This window comes from Anas acuta, chromosome 8 (assembly GCF_963932015.1).
Source record: "Anas acuta chromosome 8, bAnaAcu1.1, whole genome shotgun sequence".
Classification (NCBI taxonomy): Eukaryota; Metazoa; Chordata; class Aves; order Anseriformes; family Anatidae; genus Anas; species Anas acuta.
Window position 1 is genome coordinate 5,480,466 of NC_088986.1, and position 12,046 is coordinate 5,492,511.

General features: G+C 57.6%; 1 protein-coding gene across 1 annotated transcript; it reads left to right on the forward strand.

Moving 5' to 3' along the window:
- Positions 1-3,276: 3,276 nt before the first annotated feature.
- On the forward strand, positions 3,277-9,060 carry CDCP2 (CUB domain containing protein 2). The gene is made up of 6 exons (XM_068690069.1): positions 3,277-3,474; positions 4,171-4,518; positions 4,593-4,931; positions 5,407-5,760; positions 7,259-7,437; positions 7,563-9,060. Exons 1-6 carry the CDS (start codon positions 3,399-3,401, stop codon positions 7,875-7,877), a joined length of 1,611 nt encoding a protein of 536 aa, XP_068546170.1. The 5' UTR covers positions 3,277-3,398; the 3' UTR covers positions 7,878-9,060.
- The last annotated feature ends 2,986 nt before the right edge of the window (positions 9,061-12,046 follow it).

Genomic DNA, 12,046 nt, shown 5'->3' on the forward strand with positions numbered 1-12,046 from the left:
CTGCAAATACAGCCTTTCTGCACACCTTTGTGTTTTTCCCTCCATTCCTCGTTCATCCCGTGTTGGGATTTCCCAGGGTGACAGATGATGATGCATCGTCATTCCTGGCCCATTTTTACCTATCTCAAACAATACACCTCGCACAAAGATGCGCTGTTACTCACAAGAAGCAGAGCACACTGAAGTGACGGCTGGGTCTGCCTTCCCATGCTGAGCAGGGTCGGAGCTGAGAACAGTTTTGGCCCTGAGGACGCAGTCTGCAGTGCTTGCCATTAAACCACAAGGAGTCCTGTGCACTTGCACAAGTGTGAGCATTTACAAGGCATGATTTGGTCTTAAATGGCGTGGGTTCCCCTCACATCAAGTGGGATTTGTCTCAGTTACCAAATGCCAGGACTGAGTCCAGTACGGATGCAGCTTTTATGCCGACTTCATCAGAGCAAGGAAAGCTGGTCCCTTAACCCAGAATGGGCTTTGGCTTTTAACGCAAGCAGATGCCATAGAGCTGCCCACATTAGGTCCAAGACAAACTCTCAGCTCCCCTCCAGACCACGTTTCAGCCACCATAAACCACTCTGTAGCAGAGGTGTTTCTGTGCAGCAGCAGGCTGAGAAAATAAGGAGTTGCTCTCCCTGCTTTGTCCCTAGCTAGCAGCACCAAGTATTTTCCTCAGACATCACACGCTCTGAAAACCTCGCTCTTGCTTTAAGCATTCTGCCTTTCTGAGATTTTGCTACAAATCCACAAAGCCTTTTTGCAAAAGGCCCGAGGTAAAACTTGGTGCCTGCTTTGGGAAAGCGATGAATTTCCGAGCGAAAGCTGGGACTGTTCCTTTAAGCGCAACCCCAATATGTCTGGGTATTTCAGCACATATGGGCCACGATGGTTAAACCCTACCCAGCTGGTCTGGCCATTCTGCCGCGAAGCCTCCTGTCTTTGTTCGTGGCTAAAAGGGAGGGTGGTGAGAGACGGAGCAAGCTGTGAATGCTGCGGGTTGCAATCCTGCAAAGGCAGCCTGCAGGGGAGCGGGAGGAGGCGACGCACTGAGCCGCCGTGCCGGAGGGGACAGGGGTCCCTGCGAGATATTCTCTGTAGGGGAGGCGATGTCCTTGGCAGGGTGAACTCGAAGGGGCCTTTGAACAGCCCCCGGCACTTTGTTCTGCGTTTTCTGCCCTTCTCTCTCCCTTCCCCCTCTCTCCTTTTGTCATTTTTCAGGCTGGATGTCAGCGTGCCGCGGGTCCCCTCTGCCGCCACAAGGCACGCGGGATGGAAAGGCTCTGCCCCATGGCAGGAGGAGGAGAGGTTTCCTTCTCTTCCGAGGTCAGGGTGGTCATTGCAGGCCCTGCCGGGTGCTGGCAGGAGGCTCGGGTGCCCCGGCCACCACAGCAAGGGGCACGGGGACCGGCCACCCCCGGAGGCCCCCACGGCTCCGCTGGGGAGAGCGGCCTCACTTCGCTTCCTTTCTTCTTCCTCGTGGGCAGCCTAAATACCTTCTTAATTTCATCTCATTATTTCCTGCCTAAATAATTCCCGTTCCTCCTGGGGACCGTGTTTAAACCTTTGATCTTCTCTGAAGTCTCGCAGCCCTGATCACATCCTTTCTATTTAAATGAATCAAACGCCTTTTTGACTCATGATTTATAGATTTGCCCGCCAAGGAATTTGAGGAGCCCCGGTACAGCACGCCTCAAAAAAAAAACCCTGCAGTGTCTCCGGCCCGAGCCAAGGCACCCTGGGCTGAGCCAGAGCACCTCTGGCAAGAGCTGCGTGCTGCAGGCCCTGCCTGGCTCCTCGTCAGGGTTATTGCTGCTCCTCGGCCTCCCTTCAGCCCTTCTGCCCTCCAGCCCGCTCTGCCGGCTGACGGATGGCGCTGCCTGGGCTCGGGCCCAGCCTGGGAATTGCCATCCCCAGGTCAGGAGAGGGTGAAAGTGCCTGAGGCTGATGGATGCCATCCCCTGGGATGGGGTCACAGCTGCTGTGCTGCACAGCCTCAGCCTCCTGTTTCCTGGGGGGTACCGGGGCATGGAGCAGGCTGAGAGCGGCCGTGTAGGGGTGGGCCTGATGGATGCAGTGCCCAGGCCAGCCATAGATTAACTGGAGGGAGGTGGGTGATGCTGGCAATGGGGTGATGGCGAGGACGGCCATGTCACGGCGATGGAGAAGCCAGGAGCAGCCTGTCCCTACACCCAGAGGCCCAAGGCTTGCAGGGCTACTCTCAGCCCCTCATGGCCATGGCTAGGGCAGCACACCGGGCACACCGGGCAGCTGGAGCGCAATCAGCGGGCACCACCGGGCATCTCCATCCACGTGCAGCCCCTGGGATGTGCTCCCAGTGCTCACCAGCACGGCTCCAGCCAGGCCGGGCATGGGGCAGAGAGCCCGGACGAATGTTATTGTTGTTGTTATTACCCATAAATATATGCAGGCACTTAATGACCCTGGCACAGAGCACTTCCTGGCGATTAATGGCCAGTTGGTGTTAATGGTCCTCAGCGGCACCTCGGGCCATCGGCTCCTCCCAGCCCATCATTAATCCACAGGAAATGTCTCAGGCATCGATCCTCATTGCTTAATTAATAAACACAACTTGCCTCCCCGGCTGAGATTTAGAGCTACTTGCTGCTTCTTTCCCCACTGCTCTGAAGGTGACTTCTAGAAGCACGAGTCTCTCCCGCACCTTGCTTGATTTTTTGAGGCCTTTGTGGCTTTTTCCCTCCCAGCACTCATTCAAGAGTGGGCTGAGACGTCTTTTTGCTCCCGGGCAGGCTATGAAAAGCCTGATGCTGGGAGGTTTGCATCTTCTGCCCTCCATCCACTGCAGGATGGTGAGGTCCTGGCACTGCAGCATCGCGCCTCCAAGCCACGGCCGGGCATCCAAAGCAGGGCCAGAGCACTCGTGGTGTTTCTCCAGCTTTTATCAACAGTTGGCTTTGTGCAGTGAGTGCCGCAGTATAAATCACGTTAATTCCTGAGGTACTTTTCCGTGGTGAGTCTGAAATTCCCATTTTGGTTCGCTGTCTTGCCTGGCGAACTAAATTATTTTCATGGCCCCTTAAGGGCATATTGTCAGCCCAGACTTACTGCCGTTATACACCATATCTGAAACATTAATATCTCTTCTAAATATAGTGTATTGACAAGGTATCTGGTATAGTGTAAATCCTTGGGACATTTGATCCAGATCATTAAAACTGAGTGAAGGAAGGGAGGAATAGATCAAGTTACCTTGCCGCTCTTAATTCAAACAAGCGATGAATTATTCATTCCGCTATTAATTCTGCAGTCCTCCTGCTTTTTATTTATTTCTCCCCGTATTTATTTTTTTTTTCCCTCCTGGACAGACAGCTCTGGAGGGATGTTCGGGCACCGGTGACGGGAGTGCTGCCCGCGCAGGGAGGATGTGGCGCGGGGGCACGGGCTGCCTGGCGGCGCTGGCCCTGCTCTGCGGGGTGCTCAGGGTGGCTCCCAGCACAGGTAAGAGCCTGAACACCACAGGGACACCGGGGTGGCCGGGGGAAGGATCCAGCCCGGGAGCCATCCAGGTGTGTGCAAGTGTGTGAGGTGGGTGTGCACTTGTCTTGCTGCATCACGTTGGTTTTATTGAAGATTGAAGTTAGGGATTGTCTGGCTGCGGTTACAGACACGTTGCTGAAGGGGTTGTTAGCTCGTGGAGTTGCACATTTGTGTATGTATACCTACACACACATATAGATGTGTATATATACACATAAAAGTTGCAGTGTATGTGGTAAACCCACATTTTATCTGTACAAGGTGCCCCTCGGGTGTAGGGTGGGTTCAGCACACAGCACAGTACCTGGGGGACCAGGGGGGCAGCTCAGCCCAGCAACTCGCTAACTGGCAGCATCCCTCCCCCCCAAAAAAAAGGCACCGAGTCCCTAATTACCCAGCTGCCTGCACCACAGCTGCTCCCCCTTCCTGCAGGCTTCCCTCCTGGAAGTTTAGTTCAATAACTTCAGTCCTTTAGCACAGCCCCGCATCGCTCAGTCACCTCTCCCCAGTAATTAGCAAAGCAGTTGTGGATGCTCTGGTGGTGGGATGGAGCTGGCGTTGTGCACCCTGTCCCACTGCCCAGCCACCATCCTTTTAGGGTTTCCCTCAAAGAGGGGGTGTCACATCTACCTCCCACCCCTCTCTCCTGCCACCCAGGCATCAAATGCGGGGGGGTGCTCTCAGCACCCTCCGGCAACTTCTCCAGCCCCAACTTCCCGGGGCCGTACCCCTACGAGACAGAATGCACGTGGCTGATCGTGGTGGCCGAGGGCTCCTCCGTCCTGCTCTCCTTCAGCCACTTCGAGCTGGAGTACCACGCCGCCTGCGCCTACGACTACCTCCAGGTCTACAACGGGGCCGCCCGCGACCGGGGCAACCTCCTGGGCACCTTCTGTGGCCACAGCACCCCGCCGCCCTTCGCCTCCGCCTGGCACGTCATGGCCGTCGTCTTCCGCTCCGACCGCCACGTGGCCAAGCGCGGCTTCGCCGCCGCCTACCGCAAAGGTAGCAGGGGATGGGGGATGTGTCCGTCTGTCTGTCCATCCGTCCTCCCTCTGACCTCAGTTTCTGTGCCTCAGATGCCTGCGGCGGGCAGCTGACGGGGCTGTCTGGGGAGATCACCAGCCCGCGGTACCCCGAGAGCTACCCCAATGATGCCGAGTGCCGCTGGAGCATCGGGGCAGCTGGTGGCCCTGTCACCTTGGTCTTTGCCGACTTCCAGATGGAGGGTGGCCAGGGCTGTGGTTTCGACTACGTGGCCCTCTTTGATGGCCCCACCGCCTCTGCCCCCCGCCTGGGTCGCTACTGCGGCAGTGCCCGGCCACCCCGCACCGTCTCCTCCACCCAGCACCTCCTCGTCCTCTTCAAGTCGGACTTCAACATCGTGGGAAGGGGCTTCAAGGCTCATTTCTATTCAGGTGCAGGGTTTGGAGGGGATGGGTAGAGGTTGTGGGGAGGGGGTGGTTCGGATGTGGGGAGGGGTGGTGGTTTGTGGTGCCTTCCCTCCTGCGGCAGCTCAAGGAGATGATACTGAAGGGGAGATCTTTGGGGAGACCTCATGAGGTGATGGTGGGAGTTATAGAGCACCATGCAAAGCAAATAGCTTCATTATGGCTCTTCCAGGCATTAGCTTGACTTTCTCTCAAACAAGAGATGCCCTTCTTATTGCTCGTGATTTGCCATGGGTTAAGTGTCCCCCCTGTCTTCCCCTGTAGGACACTGCCCATGGTCTTAACTACCTGCGTTGCTGCCATCCCCCAAAACTCATGGGTGGACATTGGCCAAACACAAGGCCGAGGAGCAGTAATGTGGAGGGTAGAACAGGCTTTAGCAATAAAACAAGTGCTCAGCAGCCAGGAGGCTTCAGCTTTCCTTTCTTTTCCCCCCAAGCAGGAGAGTGCCAGGAAATCTACACCGCCATCAAGGGGAACTTCTCCAGCCCTCAGTACCCCAACTTCTACCCCAACAACCTCCAGTGCCAGTGGAGCATCCAGCTGCCCCCAGGCTACCGGATCAAAATCTTCTTCTTGGACCTGGAGCTGGAGGCCCGGAGCAGCCTGACTGGAGGCTGTGACTACGACCGCCTGTCTGCCTTTGACGGCGGGGCCGAGAACGCCTCGCTGCTGGGGACGTGGTGCGGGCGCGACAGCCCGGTGCCTGTCACCTCCCGTGGCCACCAGCTGCTGCTGGTGCTCCGCACGGACCGCAGCACGGCCAAGAGGGGCTTCTCCCTCGCCTACGTTGGAGGTAAGGTGTCCGCTCCTCCTGGTGGGGTGCAAGAGCCAGGGGGCTTTTAGGGGATGGAGGAGCCAGGGGAGGTGGCCAAGCACTCAGGTACCAGCTCATGCATTAACACCAGTCACGTTGTGGCTGTGCCATCCCATCGCGGCTTGCCCCAAGGCCACCAAGTGCCCTGCATGGCACAGCCGTGGGTGGAAATGTTGTTTTCTCCTCCACTGTGAGCGGCACAGGAGGATCAGGACCCCGCTGGCCCCACGGGCTCATCCCCACTACATTTGAGCCCCATCTCCCAGCCGACGCACCCAAAGCGGGAGGAACGCTGCGCAGAGATTTGTCAGCTTCCGCAAAAGCCAGCGAATTTATGACGTTCGCTGTATTTCAAGATAATTACATCTGAGCTGACCCGTGTGTCGGGGATGATTCATGCCTGTGCTCGGCGCAGGATGAGCCTCGGGTCCACAGAGCGGAGGAGCAGCCTCGGCATCCACAGGTGGACCCGGGTTCAGCATCCTGCAGAGCTGCTCGCACGGCAGCACAGGAGCCGCGGCTGCTGAGCCAGGTGCTCAAGCAGCAGCAGAACTGTACATCATCTAGAGTGTAGCAGGAGGGATTTTGGAGCACACGGCTGTGGGAGTCGGAGAGGGGATGGAGTTTTCCCCTAGGCCTCTACAACCTGAGAGGGAGAGAGCTCGTACCAGGCACCCAGCAGGGCTACATATCATCCCCAGGACCATGGAGATATAAAAACAGGGCATCTCCGCTTCCACAGCTCTTAGTCCATGCAAATATTTCCCTTTTGTCTGGGCCCATGAAGTGAGTTGGGCAGGGCGTGTGTGATTTACGGCCGTTTGCATGAAAGCCTTCACGCCGGGAGAGAGGATCCATTTTCTCCTCCTCCTCCTCTTGATCTAATGCACTTTAGTTATTTGGTAAATCTTCTAATGGTTTTATAATGCACTAAGTGTAGCAAAGTGACACTGTTTTTTCATATTGATTTTATTGCATCTTACCAGTTTCGTAAGGCCAGGATTCAGAGGGAGCTGGAATAATTCAATAATTCATACTGCCCAAGTGCTTGGTTCGAGCTCAGTGAGGATTAACCTTAGAGGAGTGGGGCATTCTCCTCCCTGCTGCCCTCCCTGCACCGCTGCTTTCTGCACCCTGAGGAGCCACACAGGGTGCCAGGGGGAGAGCGATGGAGAGGGACTGTGTTTTGTATCAAATAACACTTTCTACATTACAGGTGTAGCTCTTTTTTCCTCTGAAGAATCATTTATTTGCCTTGATCCACAAGCCAGAGCTGTGGCAGTGGTGGTGGGGACCACACGAGGCACAACAAAGCTGTGATGCTGGTGTCCCCACCGGCCCCAGTGCCACCACCAGCTCCGTGTGTCATGGGGACAGCGGTGGTGGCTCTGGGCCGAGTTGCAGTGGTCTCTGTAGGTGGCACAGCTGGGGAAATGCCAGCAATGCCTCACCCATTTCTTGTTTTCTGCCCCAACAGTCGTGCCCATGAACGTCAGCTGCACGCGGACAGACTTCCACATCCAGATCCCCGTGCGGGCCCTGGCCCAGCTGGAGAGGAACAAGATTTATTTGGGGATGCCCTCCTGTGCGGCCCACGTGGTCGGCTCCAACTTCAAGATACACACCCGCTTCGACACCTGCGGCACCGAGTCCCAGGTAAAGGCTTGGCAGACCTTCCCTTAGAGCCAGCCAGGCAGGGGTTAGCCCTGGTCCCTCTCAGAGACTGCTCAGAGCTGCCCCATGGAGCTGAGCCCTGAGGAGCCTCATCCCTTGTCTTGCAGAGACGGAACAACACCAACATCATCGTCAGCATGCTCTACATCGACTTCTCGGCGGGTGACCAGGAGGATGTCCACCGGTACGAGGTGCAGTGCGAGCCGAAGAGGAAGGAGGCCGCGGTCACCCTCATGGCCGGCCCCGGCCCGCACCGGCTGAGCCAGGCCGAGAGCCTGGTGGAGGCCCAGCAGAGGGAGGCAGGAGGGGCGGACACCCGCGAGGCCAGGAGCCAGGACACCAGCGACATCGTCTTCATCAGCATCTGCATCCTGGCCGGGCTCCTCATGGTCATCGCCGTGGTCGGGCTCGTGCTGCTGTAGCGAACTCGTCCCTGCTCAGCTCGGAAATGCCCCCCAAAATTTTCCCTCAGCCCAGGCTTAGCGCTAACACAGCTGCTGAGACGGAGGCCCCGAAACGGAGCCCGAGCCCAGCCTCCACCTCCTCCCCGCGCCTGAGGGATCTGGGCAATAGGCAGCCGCTTCCCTTCCCCATCGGTTTTCCTCTGTCTCTCAATCTGTCCATTTGGCTCGGGAACGCACTTCTCGTGCTCCGTAACTCTTCCCGCACCTGCTTCCATTTATTTTCCCTCTGGTGCCGCTACTTTCGGGAAAGTAACGTTGTTTGCCGATGGCTGCAAATAATCCTGTCAATTATTTCTCGCTGAATTCTTGAGCGCACAGACTACCCCCCAAATATAGCAATATTTCCAACAAATATTTTCCGTGCTCCCATCCGTGCCTGTGTGGGTGCCATGGATCCCTGCTGGAGGCGGCTGCAGACGCCGACGTCTCCCCTTGGCACGCAGCGATGGGTGCAGCGCACGGAGGTGCTTCGGGGAGGTGTCTCCGGTGCCCATATGCGGTGTCTGAGCGGTGGGGATGTGACGAGACGTGTTCATCCTCGAGCTCCCCACTGCTTCTCCACGTGTCGTCTTCTCACAGGGCTTACCTGAGCGCTTCAGCCACCCAAAGGCTGGAGAAAATGAGAGCAATCTGTCCTTTCCCTTGTGCTTTCCTCCTTCCCAGTGTGCCCAGGAGAGCGGTGTGCCCCTCAATCCTAAACCCGGGGGCAGATATCGCTGAGCACCCGGGGAAGTGGCTCTTACATAAAGCAGGGCGATGGGTTGGCTCCTTCTGATTTACACCGACCCCTCGCTGGGGGCTGGATGCTGCCAGTTCCAGCTCAGCATCGCTCTCTCCTTGGGATTTTGCTGTAAGGAAGGCTGGGAAATGTCTTGTCCTGCCCCGATGCAAAACAGGGACAGGCTGGAGACCACCCAGGGGCACCATCCCAGGGGCATGGTGCAGGACCAGCCCCAGTGTCCCCTGCCCCTGCACACAGGAGCTGGCCGCCAACACGTCCCCTCCCTGTCCCCAGGTCACTGCACTGGCACTTCCCAGGCTGGACAAAAGCCCCTTGTAGCCAGCCGGGGCACGGGGCCGGAGCACAGGCTGGGCTCCCTGCCACCCTCCTGGCCTTGGACAACCTCTGGCCATCAATGGGGCTCTGTGCACAGGGTGCTCGCCGAGCTGCCGAGCGTGACAGGGGACGGCGAGTCCCAGGATGCGAGGTGCTGGGTAATCACAGGGATTTGTTCCACCTTTTATTGTGGCTGCCCAGTGCTGGGCATGCCGCGCACTCCCAAGGGCATGGTCAGCAGCTGGGGTGCTGTTTAGATCTGGTGCCTTGTCCGTCTCCTTTCCAGCGGTGGTTTATAAGGTCCAGGTTTGCACGCTAACCCGGCCATAAAAGCTAACGCCGTCCCGATGCTTTCCCAAGCAGATGTGTCGCACACTCTGCTTGCCGGGGATTTATGTGGCCCGAGGGGCACAATTCTGCTGATCCTCGCCTTTCTTTCAAGGTAATAATACAACGGTTGCGGGCTTGGTGGCTGCAGAAAGAAAGAAAACCCTCTGAGCACTGGCTGGGTGCTCCCCCCTTAGCAGGCAACCCCTCTTTGGTGGATTTCCCCATGAAATACCCAGCGAGAGCTTTTTCCTCGGTGAGCCCAGCAGTGCCCAGGGTGCTGGTGCTGGGCACAGACCCCGCTGCTGCAGTGGGTCCCTCGGTGGGGCTGTTTCTCCTTCCCACCAAGCACACCCTGTGGCTGGGAGTGTGCCTCAGTATGCAGCAGCACCGTCTGCCTCGGGGAAAAGACGCTTTTTAGAGGAAACAGCTCCAAAATACCGAGCAGACGCTGGTGCTCCCTGTGCAGGACACATTTGGGGTTATCCAGGACACCGGGGTTTGTAACACCGGCAGCCCCAGCGAGCTGATGTCCCATGCAGGGGCCGTGAAGTCTGGCTCCGAACCTGCTTTCCCTCTTTATCTTATTTTTTCCCTTCTCCAGGAATGCCAGGAATGAGGCAGCTCTGCTCCTCTAATCCACTCTCCCCGCCCAAACCTGCATCCCCTCCTGGAGCAAGCCTCTGCATTTCATTTAATAGCGACTGCCCCGGGGCGGCGGCACGGGGAGCTGGTAGGCTCTCACCTCCTTGCTTGCTGGTTTTTGGGGTCGTTTAATACCAACTTCCCCGAGCACACCGGGGTAGAGGTGGGCACAGCGCGGGGACACGGCCAGCCCCAGCCCCCTGCCACCCTGTCACCTTGCAGATTCGGGTACCTGCCGGAGACCCTCGGCGGCACAGATGAGGAGGCAGCCGCCGTCAGCCCCGCCAGCTGGGGAGACATAATGGAGCAAGCATATGGACGATTAAAAATGCAACGGCGGCGTTTACCGGGAGTTGTTTCCCGGTTTATTTGCAGCAGCGCTCGCTCCCGTTTCCCGGCCATCCTGCCCCATGGGGACAGCAAGGTCGTCCTCCCCCCCCCATGCTTCCTGGGGGTTTTGGTGTGTAGAGGTGAAACGGGGGCGTTTGGGGGATGTGGGGAGCAGTTATTTGAAGGAAAGCATCGCCTTGCAAGTCACCCCAAACCCTGAGCTGCCAACAGCCTTGCCTGAGCACCCCTGGGTGCTGGCAGGGCTCCCCGCTACAGCACAGCCCTTGGGGTGCTCGCTCCCAGCCCTGGCAGCATGGCAGCTCCATGGGGTCTGGCTTTGAGGCTGCCCCTGCCTTTCTTTTTGGGCTGGCCCTGCCCCTCACGGCCACCCTCCTCCTCCTCCTGCCACCCGGGACAAGAGCGCGGTGTTTGCAGCGTGAGCGTTTCGGCTGAAGGAAAATATTGGCTGCAGGAAAAAAGGGCTCTGCCATCTGGGCTGGCTGCGTTAAAAGAAGAGGGTTTGTCCGTCAGAGGGGCACCCTTTATGGGGAGATAACTGCTCGGTATGTAATAATATGTAATTAGCAGGGATTATCCCGTAATCTAGTCTAATTGACAGCGATCGTAGATGTTGTTCAGCGCACTGCCAGCAGAATTAGCGCGTCATTAATTGCAGCGTAACCCTGGCGTGGGCTCCCCCTGTTTGCATCCTCCAGCCTGCCGGGGCACCTCCGTGCCTCAGTTTCCCCTGCTGCTCTTTTTAACCCAGCTCTGGGGTTTCGGGAGCCGCCTGGCCAGGCTCTTGCAGCTCTTTGTCGGCTCCGTGAGCCAAATTGGGTCTGTCCCCACCTCAAGAGCTGCAATACTGCAGGGGGAGGTGGGGACAGCAGGGGGCTGTGGTTCCCCTTCATCAGGGAAGGGGCACGGGGGGGATGTGCGAGGACATTTGGGGCTGCTCCTTGTCTGAGCACCTCCCAGCACAGGGCCAGCCACCAGCCGAGCAAACCCTTCGCATTGCCGGGCTGCCAGCGAAGGAGATCTGAAAGTTTGGGTTCTTTGTGGAGAAACCTTTGAAGAGCCTCTCGGAAGATGAAAAACACCGAGGCGCCGCGTGCTGCCTTTCAGGAAGGACGGGGAGGTCTCGGCTACTCCCTTCTCCTCTCGCCCAAGCAATTTGCAGCGGGATGAAGCCCTCCTTCCCCCGCCTGCTGATGGGGATCGCTGCTCACCTCCGGGAAGGGCTTCCCTTCTTTTTGCTCGGATCTACAGATCCTTCAGCTTCGTGTAGTCTTCATCTGAAAGGAGTGTGTGGGCTGTGCTTAATCTGGCAGGAAGAGGGGAAAAAAGAAGCGCCTTTTCTGTAGTTTGGGTGCCTCCTTGGTTTAATGCTCCCCTATAAAAGGGCACCAGCTACTTGAAAGGCACCGCACCGGGGAAACACGGCCCAAGGGAGCCACGGCTCAGATCTTCCATCCCTCCTTTTAAGCTGAAAGGGTTTCCCCAGCATGAAGACAGGAGCTTGTGGAGTCCCTGCCTTTGCCAAGTGTCTTCCTGGCACCCTGCGGCTGCCACCACACAGCAGCTCCAGGGTAAAACCAGAGGCGAAAGCAGAAGTGCACAGCCAGATCAGTGAGACCCAAGCCCAGGATGCACGAGGGGCCTTTTTGCCCCCCAGCTGGGTGTGTGACCCTTGTGGTGGGAGAAACCAAGCTGGGGATGGTCCTGCAGGCCCCACGTGTCCCTGAACCATGGTTCATCAGTGCTGCTG